Source organism: Peromyscus maniculatus, chromosome 2, assembly GCF_049852395.1.
Source record: "Peromyscus maniculatus bairdii isolate BWxNUB_F1_BW_parent chromosome 2, HU_Pman_BW_mat_3.1, whole genome shotgun sequence".
Lineage (NCBI taxonomy): Eukaryota > Metazoa > Chordata > Mammalia > Rodentia > Cricetidae > Peromyscus > Peromyscus maniculatus.
The window spans coordinates 152534031-152550882 of NC_134853.1; the positions used below are offsets into that span (position 1 = coordinate 152534031).

The window sequence follows — 16852 nt, forward strand, 5'->3', positions numbered from 1 at the left end:
GTTGCTCCTGACCCCCCTGGACCACTGATCCAACATCTCTGTTCTATAACAAACCCAGAACCAAACTATTGGTTCTGTTCCTTAAATGGAATCCTGCCTAGGGTTCCCTAGCACAGTAGAGGGCACCAATGTCCACTGTTAAAATCCAGGGGTCAGGGGCTGGAGAGATGGCTCAGTGGTTAAGAGCAATGACTCAGAGGTCCTGAGTTCAATTCCCAGCAACCACATGGTGGCTCACAACTATCTGTAATGAGAACTGGCGCCCTCTTATGGCCTGCAGGCATACATGCAGGCATAATGCTGTATACTTAATAAATAAAAATAAAATCCAGGGGTCAAACATCCTGGATAACACATCCTTACTCCAGAATCAGTCCATTGAATTCTCCTAAATCTTCCTCTCCGCAGCTCAGTGCAGGGTGTTTTTTCCATTCAAGCACCACTACAATCCAGGCTCCTTCCAATGGCACCCACTATTCAGGAGCTGCTATAACGAGGCTCACCTCACAGTCCTGCCTTGTCCCCTAGCTAATGCTGCTTCTTCTCTCTTAGGTCACTTTTCCAGGAGGAAGGCCTTCTCTGCCAAGTCTTTCCTTTTACCAAAATCCTCACAGAACCATACACAATGCCTTTAGGCCACATATCACCACTATGTTCGTTAATTTGTGTCTGGATTAATGTCTGTTTCCTTACCAGAGCTCCAAAATAGAGAAAAAAGTAGATCTTCACATTCTCACCACTGAATCTCCTGATATAGAGTAATGTGCTTACCTACAGCTGCTACTAGAAAACGAATAACTAAAAGGCTGAGCCAGGGAAAGTGGCACACATCCTTAGTCCTGACGTGTGGGAGACAGAAGCAGGCAGACCTGGTGAGTCCAAGGTCTAAATAGCAAGCTCCAACCAACCAGGGCTACATAGTGAGACCCTGTATCAAAACATGAAGAAAGAAAACAGTACTTTCTGGGGCTGGAGAGATGACTCAGTAGTTAAGAATGACTGCTACTCTGCCAGAGGACTGAGTTCGGTTTCTAGCACCCACTGGCAGCCCCAGCTCCAGGGAATCTGATACCCTCTTCTGGCCTCTGAGGGCACCTGCATTCGTGTGTACGTTCCCCACCCACCCACCCACAGACACACACACGCATACATACATTAAAAAAAAAAAATCTTAAAAAACAAAACAGTACTTTCTGGGTGAGCATTAGTCATTTTTTTTAAAAAGGGGGCAAACTGTCTTCTTCTTTGTTCATTTCCTCTTCTGTGGTGCCAGAGATCAAACCCTAGGTGGGACGCCTACTAAGCAAGTGCTCCACAACTGAGCGACAGCCTCACTGTAACATCTTGATAATACTGTTGTTGTTTTCAGATAGGGGTCTCACTATGTTGCCTAGGCTGATCCCAAACTTGCAAGCGTTCTAAGTAGCTGGCCACCATGACCAGCCCAATTTCATGATTTTTAGTTTCTAGCCAATCACATTACAGTAGAAAAAGAAATCAGAAAATTCCCTGCATCCCAAGAGCTCATAAAATAAAGATGAGAGTCAAGGATTCTGGAATTGGTGTCTGACCTTGGATATGCAACTCTAGGTTTCCACATCTATAAAATGAAAAGACTTGATTGTCTCACATGAGGTCAACAGTAAACAGGGAATATAAAATATTGCCTCAATTATTACTGCTACCATTATTTTACTATTACTATTATCAATTTACTGACATGATTAAAGATTGTATTAGTAAAAACATTAGAAGGGCCAAATAGACAGATGGCTTTAAAAATTCCTCCATTCTTTCAAGCCTTAATAATTAGGATTCCACTGGTAATGGATTAAAATTTTCCCTTCCTTTCTTCTCTCCCTTCCCTCTCCACCCATTCCTCATAATACCTTCATCCTGTGCTATGACCCTGTAAGAGGAGAAACCTAACAGTCTCCTCCACAACCAAGCATAAAAAGAATGACTGGAGAAGTGTTAACAAGGGACCGGAGGGCGTCTCACTGGATGGGACGGCCTCGGCGGCTGTCCTGCGGTTTCTCAGCGGTTTGCTGGTGTGCGGAATATTCAGATGCTTCTAACCTGTTTGGGGAACATCTCCTAAATCTTCCCATGTACGCCCCTGATGTGAGCTCTGGCCAAGTACACGGCTCAGAAAAGGTTTTAACAGAGTGTACCCCATCTTTCCTATCAGCTACCAGGAAAGACACCCCCAGATACCTGGGCTCCAGCAGACCTTGCTCCACTCCCCAGGCCATCTCTCTCACGGCGTTGGTGATCTCATGACGGGATGTGTATGCAAAGCAGACATTGAGGAAGCACCTGAGGATGGCAGAACAGAATGATTCACCAACCAAGGTCAGAGTCTGGTGGTCGGAGTGATGGCGGAGCAGCCGCTCCTTGGCAGGACGCAGGCACTGGGAGTTTGCAGCACACGTGAAGGGTGGGACTGGGGGCTGTTTTATGATTTCTAAGAGTTCTTGGAATAAGCATGTTCTTCCCTTAATTAGATCAAAACTAAATGATCTCTGATTGCCCTCCTGACTCTACTGACATTGGACAACTCCCCTGTGATATTAGCACAAGCATAGGAGACCGAATATAAAATAAACCACTGCCAAACAGTAGTACTTCAAAGGCACACACAGTGTTGTGTGGATTACTGAACTCTCTCCTCTAAATCTGTCCATGGGCCAAAAAGTGGGACAGAAAAAGATTCTTGAGCCGGGTGCTGGTGGTACACGCCTTTAATCCCAGCACTTGAGAGGCAGAGGCAGGCCAGCCTGGTCTACAGAGTGAGTTCCAGGACAGCCAGGGCAACACAGAGAAATCTTGTCTTAAAAAAACAAACAAACAAACAAGAATAGATTCTTAAAAGGCATATAGACAAGGATTAGGACTGTTGGATTTCTTTTTTCAGGCAGGGTCTCTCCATGTTGCCCAGGTTGGCCTCAAACTCACAGAGCTATGCCTGTTCCTGCCTACTGAGTGGTGGGATTAAGGGTAAGTACAACCACACCTGGCCTAGTACTAATAGATATCTATCCTAACTCTTGTCAAGTTAATGTATGTGTGGTGTGTCTGTACGTGTGCATGTACGTTTATAGTTGCATAAACACATTGGGGTGGGATGGACAAGTGATGAGGAACTGGATTTGTATGTGAGTAAATGGTAAGGCAGCGGGTGTCCTTTCCAGGTGCAAGAAGCATCACAAACTACTCTCTGGTTGTACTTCATACCGCGCACAGACCAAGGAAGCTCTGGGTGCCTCCCTTAAGGAACAGCCTGAGAACGTACTTGTTGTAGTTCTTAGTAGCCTGGACAGCGTGTGCAATCTTCTCCTGGAGGTCCAAGGGCAACAGATGCAGGTCGCCTAAGACACGGATACACACCCCGTGCTTCTGGAGCTTCTCCCTGACCAGGGAAAGAGAGGCAGCATGTGACATGGCACCCGACGGGCAGCAGGCACCCAGGCAAGGAGCACCTGGGTGCTCTCGACGCCAGGCACCGTGAATGTGCAGGGTCTCAGAGCCTGTGCCAACACTTGGAAAGGCCATCAGTGTAGCACTGAGGCTCATACAGAAACTGGCCAAGGTCCTTTCCTGTGTCATATCTGGCTTGAACCAGATCTGTCTGCCTTGAGAATACAAACTCTTGGCCATATGACACTGCCTCAGCTGACCTTACAGAGAATTGCATTTACACATTCTGTGACATCTGTCCCATTCTAGCAAGACAGTAAATCGCTCCAGAACAGGAACTGTATTATTGGTAACATCTGTTATATTCTGATGAAATAAGATAATAATGACAGCTGAGAGTACATAGTTTGTAGAGTTAGGTGGTGGTCGAAATACCTACTCTAACCAACAAACTCAATCACTGCGCCATACTCTGAGCTACATACTATAAGTTCCCCTTTACAAACAAGGAGACTGAGGCACAGAAGATTCAAATGTTTAGAAATCTGGATGAAGGAAAGGCCAGGTCTGAACCCGGGGTCTGGTTACAGAGCCCATACATAGAACATTCACAGTGCTCCCACAGTACCTCAAGCTGCACACGGCGAGTACTCAGGTTTCTACCCAGTCTCTCTCACTAGGGAATGCCACAAGGAAACCGGTGTTTTCTGTTTGCAAAGCAGGAGCTTATTACTGTGGGGTAGGAATCCTGGCAGGTCCTGAAGGACTTGACCCAGAATTAAAGGCCATATTCATGGCCCATCCACCCTATCTAACCTTCAATCACATTTTGTCAAAGTCTGTGAAACAAGAACTGTTTACCTATTTTTGAGGATATACTAGATTATAAAAGATCAATATAGGGTGCTGGAGAGATGGCTCAGAGGTTAAGAGCATTGGCTGCTCTTCCAGATGTCCTGAGTTCAATTCCCAGCAACCACACAGTGGCTCACAACTGTCTATAATGAGATCTTGTGCCCTCTTCTGGCAGGAAGAACATTGTATACATAATAAATAAATCTTTAAAAAAAATCAATTATAGTCTAATCAAAGCAAAATTTGAATAAGACCTAGATTTCAATTCAAGTACCCCCACTTTTGATATCCTGCACATAAATCCTGGCATCTCTGAGCTCAGCCCCTATTTGTCTCTCAATCTCCCCCTACCTGTAAACTGGTAGAGTGCAAAGAGATGCCCGGGAATGCTCATTCTCAGGTAATATGGGCAAGAAGTTCTTGAGGTTTACAGAGGAACTGCAAAGACCCCGGAGGAGCCAGGGCCGGGTTCCCACCCGGCTCCGTCACTAACTTACTGTGGCCACCTACAAGGCCTTTTCTTCTCGTCACAGGGATTTAATGACCCAACCACTAAATACAAGTAGACTGGTAGTTTTCTTTTTCCTGTGTGTGCATGTGGAGGAGGCCAGTGGAGAAGCCTGGATGTCATCCTCTTGAGTAAGTTTCAGGGAAAAGGGCTTGGGGCTGGGGTGGGGGAGGGCCAGTCTGGACAGCATCTTACTGTTCTTCCATCAAGCAGCTGAACTTCTGTCGGGCTAGATCCAGCAGCCCGTCAACCTCACTCTTGGAGCGTTTGAAGTTTTCAATGCTGAACGCATAGACAGTCACTTCTAGGATGCCCAGGTTCAAACACCAGCGTAGAGTCTGAGAGGGAGAAGGTGAAGAGCTAGGACACGGGAGGAAGGGGAGAGGTAGCCAGTGTTCCCGCCTGAGTCAGGGTTGGAGCAAGGACGTCTCTCCTCCCCAGATGAGTACAGCGAGGGCAACATCAGCACTTCCGTCAGAATAATGAACCAACCAGGAAGAAGAAAATCACCATTCAGGAAACTGAGAAACCTGAGGCTGCCTGTGCTGACTCAGCTCTATTATCCCAGCATTTGAGAAGCTGGGACACACGGGTCAAGGCTGGCCTAGACTACATAACACAAACAAACAAAACAAAAAACAAACCCTACAAAAAATAAACAGAATAAATCGATCCAGACATGTTGGTGAACTCTTATAATATGAGCATCTGGGAGGTAGAGGGCATAAAGATCATGAGTTTCAGGTCAGACTTGGGCTACACATTGAACTTGAGGCCACTTTGGGCTATAGGAAACAATATCTCAAAAAACAAAGAAAGAAAGAAAACCTAAAAACTGATCTGTACTTTATCCCAAAGACCTCTTCAGCAAGAACATGAAGTCCTAGGTATCTTCACAGTGATTCCATCGTGGACGTGTAATGAATGGAGGCGATCATTAGCCTCTCTAACTGCAGGAAGGGACTGCTGCCCCATCCTGACAGGATGACTAGACGGACTATACAGAGGCATTACAGCCCGAACATAACGTTGATGACTGCAGACCGAGGCTGGGGGGTCAGAACAGAAGTTACACCTGGAACACCGGGCAGCACTTCAGAGGTGGCAACAGGGTTTCCTGTGTGTCACTTTCCAGACAACCATTTACAAGTGGACTGCTGCGTTCATGCTACTTTAGACATGACACATTAGTCAACATTCAAAGCTGAATCATGGCCAAAGTGACTTCTGGGAGCAGCGCACAGCACACTGAGCACTCTGCAGAGGCTGAGGTGGGAGGACCCCGAGTTTACATCCAGCTTGGACACACAGGAGGACCCCGAGTTTACATCCAGCTTGGACACACAGGAGGACCCCGAGTTTACGTCCAGCTTGGACACACAGGAGGACCCCGAGTTTACGTCCAGCTTGGACACACAGGAGGTGCTGTTTTTGTTGTTGATTTGCTCGTTCTCTTCTCTGTCTCTGTCTCTGTCTCTCTCTCTCTCTCTGAGACATGGTGTCTGTGCAGCCCTGGCTGCCCTGGAACTCACTCTGGAGCCCAGGCTGGCCTCGAACTCGCAGAGATCCTCCTGCCTCTGCCTCCCAAGTGCTGAGGTTAAAGGCCTGCCTGCACCATCACTGCCAGGCCTGGCTAAATTTCTTAAAAGTCTAAATAAATCAATCAATCACTGTTTGGGAGGTAGGTCAGTTGGTAAAGAATTTGCCTAGCATGAACAAAGCCCTTGGTTCAATGCCAGCACAATATTAAAATCATGTACAGTGGCATCATGCCTGTGATCCTAGCACTTCTGAAGTAGAGGCGAGAAGAGCAGGGGATCAATGTTATCTTTGGTTACACAGATTTTGAGGCCAGCCTGGCTATATAAGACACTGTCTCGAAAGTAAATATAACCACTTGTGATGTCCCATGCTTTAATCCCAGCACTAGGAGGCAGAGGCAGGCAGGTATCTGTGAGTTTGAGGCCAGCCTGGTCTACAAAGTGAGTTCTAGGACAGCCAGGATTATACAGAGAAACCCTGTCTCAAAAGTAAATAAACAAGTAAGCAATGTCTGTCACTAGAGTATCGGTAGGAAGGAAAAAACAAAAAGCCCAACAAATATAAAGTCAGTTTAATGATATATGTCATTTCAAAAGTTGATTTTGACACGTGTGCATTCATGCCCAAAACAAAATGTGTATGGAGGTTAGAGAAAGAGTTGTTGGAGTCGGGGCTCTCCTTATACAACAGGTGTTCCGGGGACTGAACTCAGGGCATCAGACTTGATGGCTAGCGCCCTTCCCTGTTGACCCAGCAATTTTATAAATGTTAAGACATTTAGTAGTAGCCTGGATAAGACATACAATAAGACAAAACAATAAACCCAAAGGTAGCAAGAGACCAAAGTGTGTTATTGATTCTAATATTCTAATGTTCTGTGATTCAGTTTTGTTAATGCCAGTATGAGACCCTTGGCGGGCAAAGCAATACAACAGAACAGAAATAAAAACCACTTAAACCGCAGCAACTCCAATCCCCCTTTCTGCTATCTAGTCATGCCGTTCGCTTAGGCGCCGTCACCACACCCACCTCAGCGAGCTTGTTGAAGCCCTGTGAGTGGCCCTCCTGCCGCTCCACCTGGCACTTCTTGGCATAGCGGCGGTTTCCGTCCATTATGAACGCAACATGTTTGGGCACTGGGCCAGCCTAGAGAATAAGACAATGACGGCCAATTTCATTCTTTGGGTGATAAAAGGAGAACAGTAGATCCTTAACTCATAGGTTTGAGCAATCAGATAAAATCCCTGGGCTGGCAAGGTGACCCAGTGGGTAAAGGTGCTTCCTGCTAAGCCAACGACCTGAGTGTGAGCCCCAGGACTAGTGCACAAACCGGAAGAAAAACGACACCTACAAGTTTTCCTCTGACCTCCACATGTGTGCTGTGGCATGTATGTACCTCCATACAACACACATATATGCACACACACACACACACACACACACACACACACACACAATAAACAAATGTCAGTAACATACTCTACGACAAAACCTCTGCGCAAGCGAACTCGGGATATTTTTGTTTTTCACTTGTACAGAATAAAGCAGTTCACGATACCTTTTCCATGCATGCATGTTATACTCTGGTCCTAGTCACCCCTCGGCTAACCTTTCTTAGCATCCTTTCCTCCCCCTCCCCCACACTGCTAGTAGTCACCTCTGCTTTGACTTCATGACTCATCATTTCCACATCTGAGAAAAAAATACAAGTGGGACTAATTTTTGTAAGATACGTTTATTTCATCTAACGTGATGACCTCCAGTTCCATTTTCCTATAAACTACATGATTTCATTCTTCGTGGTTAAATAAAACATTAGTGTGTATATATGCCACATTTAAAAAAAAATAATCCATCTCTTAACTGAGAAGCACTAGACTGATTTGGCAAGCTGGCTACTGTGAACAGTGAGCAATAAACCTGAGCTGGCTGGCATCTGAGGGGGCTGACTTTGATGCTTGTGAGCTACAGGAGTGACCTGGCTGAACCACCTGGAAATTCTACTTTTCATTTTCTGAGGAACCTTTCTAGTGATTTTCACAATGACCACACTACATTCCCATCAGCAGCGTGGAAGGATTCTTTTGCCTGTTTATCTTTGCCAAACCTGTTGTTTAAAATTTTCTTGACTGTCATCCTGTCTGGGTAAAGCAAGATACTTTTTGTTTGTTTGTTTGTTTTTCGAGACAGGGTTTCTCTGTGTAGCTTTGGTGCCTGTCCTAGATCTCGCTCTGTAGACCAGGTTGGCCTCCAACTCACAGAGATCCACCTGCCTCTGCCTCCTGAGTGCTGGGATTAAAGACGTGCGCCACCACCGCCCAGCGCAAGGTGCTTTTTAAAATTTCATTTTATACCATTTACTATGCAAAGCCATTCTTGGCGTTTGCAACTCTCAGCCCTTTTGAGTATTCTTGCAGTGTTCACCTTTTCCTCCACCACTTTTTTTTTTTCTTCTTTTTTTCTGGTTTATTCCTATCTATTACAAATGTATAAAAAATCCTCCATCAACGCAGCTGATAGCAGCAGAACCTTGAGAAATATACCTTTGGTTTGCCTCAGAAAAGGAACACATATTGTACTGTAAAGTTTATAAAATTGGCGCAAAACATTGTGATAATGTTACAATACCAGTTTTAAGAGTTCAGTGACTAATGGGGAGCTGATGGGATACATGCAGAACTGTGAAAGCGATCTCACTTAGCCAGCTGTACACATAGACTGTAAATCTACATTCAGATCATTTCTGATCTAAGACTATCATCTCAGTTTATCTGTTGAAGTCAACCAGGAAACCCTAGAATATACCTTGATTTTTGCAAAAAACAAAATAGGGGGAGGGGTTTTTTCAGCATTTCAGTCCACGAGTAACAGTATCCTAACAGGCAAAGTGTTCTCTCACTGTCAACATAGAATGAACTGCTGCTGGAGGTCAACTTGGGCTTTAATTTGCATTAGCGCTTACATGCATAGTAGTCCAAGTTGTTGACCTCATGACTTTAAAAAGTAACTCTAAAAAAGTAAAATGGCCCTTCTTGGAAGACTAAAGAAAGACATCCAGCCATAGTTGTAAAAAGTCTCATCAAAACAATATACCCTTTTATGAATTACGCCCCAATTTAAAAAAAAAAAAAAAGTAGCCCCAAATAAGAAGCAGCTCTGAAAAAGAAAATATAACTTAAGATATTTGAAAAAAACAAGGTGAATACAGGTTCAAAAATAATTAAGATACATTTTCTTAAGGCTACCTAGAATTAGGCTTTAAAGAATTCTACCATTTCAAGTTTACCACTAGTTACTAGATACCTATTTACAAACAAGATGTTCACCTTTTTTGTTCCTTTATCAAGAGAAAAATCTACCTTCAGATTATGAGGGTGGTGATGGGGAGGGACTAGAAAACAAGATTCAAACAATCCCATGTAAATATCACATTTTTCAAATGGAAGAACTCCAAACTGCACTAGAAGATCCAATCACTAAGACACTTTCCATTGAAATGATTTAAGTACAACTACATGGCACCAAGGTTTAGGCCTAATATAGGCCTGACAACCAAGTCCTTGTTTTCTGGAAGAAAGGCCTCAAAAGTCCCACTCAATTCCACATAACAATACTTCAAAGATCAATTAAGTTTTCCTTTCCTTAATATTTTTGTTTTTGACTTCTAATCTTAAAGACTAGATTAAAACTTAGCTCATTTCCCAGAAGGCATTGCTTCCCTTTGCTCTATGAAAGAGTCCACCAAGACCTCTTCCTCAAAACCATCTAGCCCCCAGCCTCCAGCCTGTGCTTTCTCAACATCCTGAAAAAGTAATGTAGGTAAAATATGCTCATGAACATTAAAACTAGTTGTTAGAAAGACGTAACTAGCTTTATAATTTAAGTTTTAGAACATAAATACTTGCAGCTTAATCTGCACTGACAATGATTGTCGAAGCCTAGAATTCAACATTTACAAATTCTCATTCACACACACAAGCCACACTATTATCACACAACTTATGTCTTGAGAGAATCTTCTGCTTTTTAAATCTTTGGCCTCCCAGTCAATCCTAAGTTCAACCAACTTTTCTGAGTTCTGGTAGTTACCTGAACCACTGAGGCATTGCCACAAGACTTCTTCTCTTTTGAAACATCCTTTTTCTCTAGATATTAGGATAGCTACGCCAGCTTGTTTCTTCTGTGGTGTATGTTGGTGTGGGATTATCTATTGCTTGATTTTTCATGGATGTGTTTAGCTTCTTTAGGTTGAATTTTCCCTTCTAGTGCTTTCTGTAGGGCTGGGTTTGTAGACAGGTATTGATTAAATCTGGTTTTATCCTGGAATATTTTGTTTATTCCGCCTATGGTGATTAAGAGTTTTGCTGGGTATAATAGTCTGGGTTGGCATCCGTGGTCTCTTAGTGTCTGCATGAGATTTGTCCATGATCTTCTCGCTTTCATAGTCTCTATTGAGTAGTCTGGTGTTATTCTGATGGGTTTACCTTTATATGTTACTTGGTCTTTTTCCTTTGCGGCTCTTAATATTTTTTCTTTGTTCTGTGTGTTTGGTGTTTTGATTATTATGTGGCGAGGGGACTTTTTTTTTGGATCCAGCCTATTCGGTGTTCTGTAAGCTTCTTGTATCTTCATAGGTATTTCTTTCTTTAGGTTAGGAAAGTTTTCTTCTATGATTTTGTTGAATATATTTTCTGTGCCTTTGAGTTGGTATTCTTCTCCTTCTTCTATCCCTATTATTCTTAGGTTTGGTCTTTTCATGGTGTCCCAAATTTCCTGGACGTTTTGTGTTACAACTTTTTTGTCTTTAGTATTTTCTTTGACTGACGAATCTATTTTCTCTATCATGTCTTCAGTGTCAGATATTCTCTGTTCCATCTCTTGCAATCGGTTGGTTATGCTTGTTTCTATAGTTCCTGTTCGTTTTGTCAGGATTTCTATTTCCAGCATTCCCTCAGCATGTGTTTTCTTTATTGTCTCAAATTCATTTTTCAGATCTTGGAATGTTTCTTTCATCTGTTTAATTGCTTTTTCTTGGCTTGATTTGATTTCTTCCCATTTTTTGTTCATTTTTTCTTCCATTTCTTTAAGGGAGTTTTTAATTTCCTCTTTAATGGAGTTTTTCATTTCCTCTTTAAGGGAAGTTCTTATTTCCTCTTTAAGAGAGTGTTTCATTTCCTGTTTAAGGAAAGTTTTTATTTCCTCTTTAAGGTAGTTTTTCATTTCCTCTTTAAGGAAAGTTTTTATTTCCTCATTGAGGGAATGTTTTATTTCTTCTTTAAGGGCCTCTATCATCTTCTTAAAGTCATTTTTAGGGTTGATGTCTTCTGTTTCTTCTGTCATGGTATGTTTAGGTCTTGCAGGTATAGAATCACTAGGTTCTGATGTTGCCATATAGGTCTTTATGTTGTTGCCTGTATTTTTGCACTGGCGTCTACTCATATTTTCCTCTGTGCGGTGCAGGTGGTGTCTGTGTCTGAGAGTGCCTCTCTTGTTCTAATTTTTAGTCTTGGTTTAGTAGGGGTTCTTGGTTAAATTGGTGCTATTGGGCTGTTTCTTCAGGGACAGCTGATTTCAGTCGATGAATTATATACTTATGATTCTGGTGATCTGGTTTAGTGGCTGGGTAGCGCCTTCTTCTGTGTTCCCAGGTCACGTTTTGTTCATTTGTCAACTCCTCAGCTGATCTTGTTTCTTCAGACTTCAAACTGTAGGCATCTGAATCCTCTCCCAGATGGGTTTCAGCTGAGCAGGGTAGTCTCACCAACTCCTCCAAGTTGTTGGGTTTCACAGGATCAGCAGTTGGGCCCTGGGTTGTCCCCAAACGGAGTGCCCAGACTCGCCCTGGTTCTGACCCACGGAGATAACCTCTTCCCCAGGTGTTGGGGCTAGGGGCGTCCCCGTTCCAAGCTGCGTCCGCCCCTCTCCGTCCCTGGGCCTGTCCACCCCTGTGGCCCGCCGCCACAGGCCCACCTGGGTCCACTTGTCTCCGCCGCAGGGCCTGTATGTCCCTGGGTCTGTCTGCCTCTGCGGGCGGCCAATGAGCCTGTATGTCTCTGCCGGCTGCCACCGCGGGCCCACCTACCCCTGCCCGTCACTGCTGCCGGGCCCATCCACCTCTGCGAACTGCCACCAGGCGTGTATGTGTCTCCCGGTTGCCGCTGGGCCTGTATGTCCCTGTCGGCCGCTGCCACCGGGCCCTTCCACCTTCGCGAGTCGCCGCTGCGGACCCGCCTGCGTCCGCCCGTTTCTGCCCAGTGGCCTGTCTACTTCTGTGGGCCGCCGCCGCTGGGCCTGAATGTCTCTGTCGGCCGCCACCGCCGGGCCCGTCCACCTCTGTCTGCTTATCTCTGCAGCAGGGCCTGTCCACCTCTGTGGGCCGCTGCTGGGCCTGAATGTCTCCGCCGGCTACCGCCGGCCTAAATGTCCCTGTCGGCCGCTGCCGCCGGACCCATCCACCTCTGCGGGCCGCTGCCACAGGCCTACCTGCGTCTGCTTGTCTCCGCCATCTTCTTACTGGCTTTGCATAGTAAATGGAATAGAACAGCTCTGAACTATAGCTTACTTTTCCTGGTTTGGTCTGACAGAATGATTGAATGCTTTTGTACAAAAATCAGAGCCTTAAAAACAAGGATTTGGTGAGATTGTAAAATGGTGTGCCACTTTGGCAAAACAGTTTGGTGGTTGGTCAAAATGCAAAACATTGTTACTCTGTTACTCAACAATTCTACCCTTAGGAATATATCCTCAAACTACTGAAAATGTGCACCTATGAAACATGTACATGAAGGTTTACAGCAGTGTGTTGCTAATAGTAAAAAAGTTAAAACAACTCAAATAGCTATCAAATACTGGAGAGAAATAAAATGTGGCTTATTCATACAATAGAATATTATTAAGACATAAAAATGAATGAGAAACTGACAGATTAAATGACTTTGGTGAACCTTCATAATTTCATTTGTAGATCTTTCCATTTCTAACTTATAAATACATTTGGGGTTATAAATTATAAATGTACTGCCTCCTGTCAACATTGTATACTTCTATTTGATGATTTCTGTGTCAAACATTATATGGAAATGTTTCCAAGTATTTTCTGTATTAACTGTGAATGAATAGAACAAAATAAATTGCCTGTGATGGATAAAAAAAAAAAAAAAAAAAAAAAAAAGAAAAACATTTTAAATGCTGTATTCTATAGGTGTTTGAAGTGTTTGAAAACCACTTATCTATCTAAAATATACCTACTTAATGTAGAAAAAAAAAAAATAAAAAAAATAAAAAAAAATTTCATTTTATAACCGTATGTGCCCAGATGTTTTGCGTGTATGTCTGTGTGCCACATGTGCGCCTGTGCTCCCGCATGAAAGGGCATCAGATTCCCTGAAACTGGAGTTACCGTGAGCAACTGCCCGGTGGGCAGTGCTGGGAACTGAACCTGAGTCCTCTGCAAGAATAGCAAGTGCCGTTAGCCACTGAACCATCTCTCTAGCCCTTTCTAATTTGAGCTTAATGAGTTTTGATTTTTGTTTTGTTTTTCAAGACAGGGTTCCTCTGTGTAGCCCTGGCTGTCCTAGATCTCATTCTGTAGACCAGGCTGGCCTCAAACTCACAGAGATCTGCCTGCCTCTGCCTTCCGAGTGCTGGGATTCAATGTGTGTGCCACTACCACCCAGCGAGTTTTGAGTTTTGTTTACCTTGTAGCTACAGATACTAAGCATTTTTTTTTTCAGGTACTAATTGACCATTTGTATTTATCTTAAATCTGTTCAATTAATTTAACTCTTTTATTAACTCATTATTTGTTCCTTTTGGTCTCTAACTTTTTCGAAATTACATTTATTTAGTGTGTGTGTGTGTGTGTGTGTGTGTGTGTGTGTGTGTGTGTGTGTGTTTTCTGATGTGGAGATCAGAGGACAACTTCTAAGAGTCAGTTCTCTCCTTCTGCCCTGTAAGTAATGGGGGCTGAATTCAGGTTACTGCACTTGGTGGGAGGAACCTTCATCCACTAAGCCATCTTTCCAGCTCAGCCCTCCACTGTCTTCTCCTTTTGTCTTGCTACATAAAGCCTTTTAACAAATCTAACCTAGTCAAGCAGCTCATATTTGCCAACACGAAGCTTGCATACAGTTTCCTGGGGAGAAAGTTTCCATTTCTGACCTGCTTGTGATTACTTGGCATTCGTATATGAGTATGTGAAGATACAAAGCTTACTGACTGAAATCCATTGTTACATGCTGCTTGACTGTCTGTAGGAAAAAAAAAAAAAAGGGCAGGCTACTGGCTTTCATCAAAAACATGTCTCATGCACACAATACGACATGGTTGTGATTCCTGATGAGGCCTTTCGAGACGGCTCAGCTGGTAAAGGTGCTTGCCTTCCCAAAGCCTGATAATTTGAGTTCAATCCCCATGACCCACTCCCGAAAGTTGTTCAATGACCTCCACACATATAGCATATACCTGACACTGAGATAAATAAAAGAGTACCACTAGAAATTGTACTAAGTTCTTTGCGTACATATTTCATTTAATACTCATAAAGGCACGTTTGTTAAGCCACAGAGCTGATAAATAACAGGAGTTTCCTTCATGGCTGTCTGCCGCTATTGTTCGAAGTCTTAACCATCAAAGAAAGATTAACTCAGTAGATAGTATAAGGAAAAGTGGATGGAGGCTCTAAAGCAACCTTCTTATCGCTGCAACCCTTTAATACAGTTCCTCATGGGGTGGTGACTCCACCCATAAAATTATTTCTGTTGCTACTTCATAAATGCACTTTTGCTACTGTTATGAGTCATAATGCAAATATCTGATATGTAAGATATCTAACATGCAACCTTGTGAAAGGGTCATTCAACCCCCATAGGGGTCATGCCCCATAGGTTGAGAATACTGCTCTGGGGAGACAAATTTCAGTTCATGCTAATTCATGTTCACATTCTCTCTCTTTTTACAAACTCAGGGTCTCGTACATACGAAGCAAACATCCTACCAGTGAGCTTTTTGTACATTCCCATCGCCAAAATTTCAATTTTCCAGAAGGAAAAATCTAACAGTCTATGTTGTCCAATGATATTAAGAGATCCTGGTTCACCTTTAAAAAAAAATAAGTCGCCAGGCAGTGGTGGCGCACGCCTTTAATCCCAGCACCCGGGAGGCAGAGGCAGGAGGATCTCTGTGAGTTCAAGGCCAGTCTGGTCTAGAGAGCAGGATCCAGGAAAGGCGCAAAGCTACACAGAGAAACCCTGTCTCGGAAAAAAAAAAAAAAAAAAAAAAAAAGTCACTCGGAACAATAAACAATAGAGATGCAGCCCTGCAAGCTACATTATAAGTTTAAGATTATCTCGTTTCTTTGCTAAACTCCACTTAACAACAGAGATTGCTACAATTTAATAATGAATTTTGATAAGATTACTCAACTATCCAAAAGGTCAACTTGCCCTCTGGGCTGCTGCTTACCTTTATGATATTGGCACAGAAGCGTTCCCAAAGCGACAGTTCTCCTTCTTTGATCCATGACATAGTTCTCGCTATGTCAGAAAACACCCCAGAACAAAATAACAACCAGATAACCTTGAATAAATGAAAAGAGAGAGAAGTCGTCCATGCTTGCAAATAAACAAACCCGACTTAAAGGGACTCTGTTGGACTTTGGCAAGCGGCCAGCATCTGAATGCCGAGACACTGGTCTAACCTCTCAGGCCTGCACGAGCCAACGGGAGACCTTTGGGACAAGGTGGTTCCCATTTTCTTTTCCTTCTGATGTGCACTGATTTCTTCCTAATATCCTGCCACATCATGGTGCCTACCTCTTGGTGGCTCCCCGCAACTACCTCCTCATTTCTTCCGCAAGCCATTTCTCACTCCGAGTTACCCAATCACTACCCCCATCGGCTGCCGCACCTGTCACCTTGGTGGTCTCAGACTCTCTCCTCCGGCCGGACCTTAATGCCTGTCGCGGCCGACACCTCACCCACCGTCCCCTCCTCTGGGTCGCTGGTTCACTCTAGGGCGCCGCGGGAAGCCTACTTCTTCCACTCCCGGGCGACTCACGACGTGGCGCTGGAAGAACACGTCACCGCTGTGCGCTAGTACCTCCTCCTCCGTCCATGGTGGGCGGAGCCACGCCTTGCGCCTGCGGACTCGGCGTGGTGCGAACTCTTGAGAATCGGCGATTGGTGAACGCTCCCGCAGGGGGGCGTGGACAACAGCGGCCTGGGAGGCCGAGGTCACGTGGTCCGGGGAGTTTAATTGAAGCCCGGCCAGGTCCTGATTCCCGCACACTACCACCAATCCTGAACTGCTTCAGGTGCTGGGGCATTTACCCTCAGGACGGCCGGGGGGAAGTGGGGCAGGGCGGGGCGGTGGGGGCTGCTGCACCTCAGAAACCAGTTTCTCTTTGGGTGACTACTGTGCTTATATCTTGGGAGACACCGTCACACTGTACTGTCTGCAATCCTCCTGCCGCAGTCTCCAACTACTGGAGTTATGATCGTAAACCGTGCAGGGCTGAACTGGATTCCT

The 16852-nt window shown here is 44.3% G+C and overlaps 1 protein-coding gene across 2 annotated transcripts in view; it reads right to left on the reverse strand.

Moving 5' to 3' along the window:
- The window catches only part of Dhdds (dehydrodolichyl diphosphate synthase subunit), a 33009-nt gene extending 16544 nt beyond the window's left edge, over positions 1-16465 (reverse strand). The window contains exons 1-6 of one of the 2 annotated variants that reach the window (XM_006975637.4): positions 16232-16465; positions 15788-15901; positions 7355-7471; positions 4979-5121; positions 3296-3412; positions 2218-2319 (exon numbers count right to left, since the gene is read on the reverse strand). In XM_006975637.4, coding sequence (XP_006975699.2) covers positions 2218-2319; positions 3296-3412; positions 4979-5121; positions 7355-7471; positions 15788-15850 — 542 coding nt within the window. In that variant the 5' untranslated portion in view covers positions 15851-15901; positions 16232-16465. The remainder of the gene's footprint in view (positions 1-2217; positions 2320-3295; positions 3413-4978; positions 5122-7354; positions 7472-15787; positions 15902-16231) is intronic. The other variant, XM_006975636.4, reaches the window with a different exon arrangement.
- Positions 16466-16852: the final 387 nt, after the last annotated feature.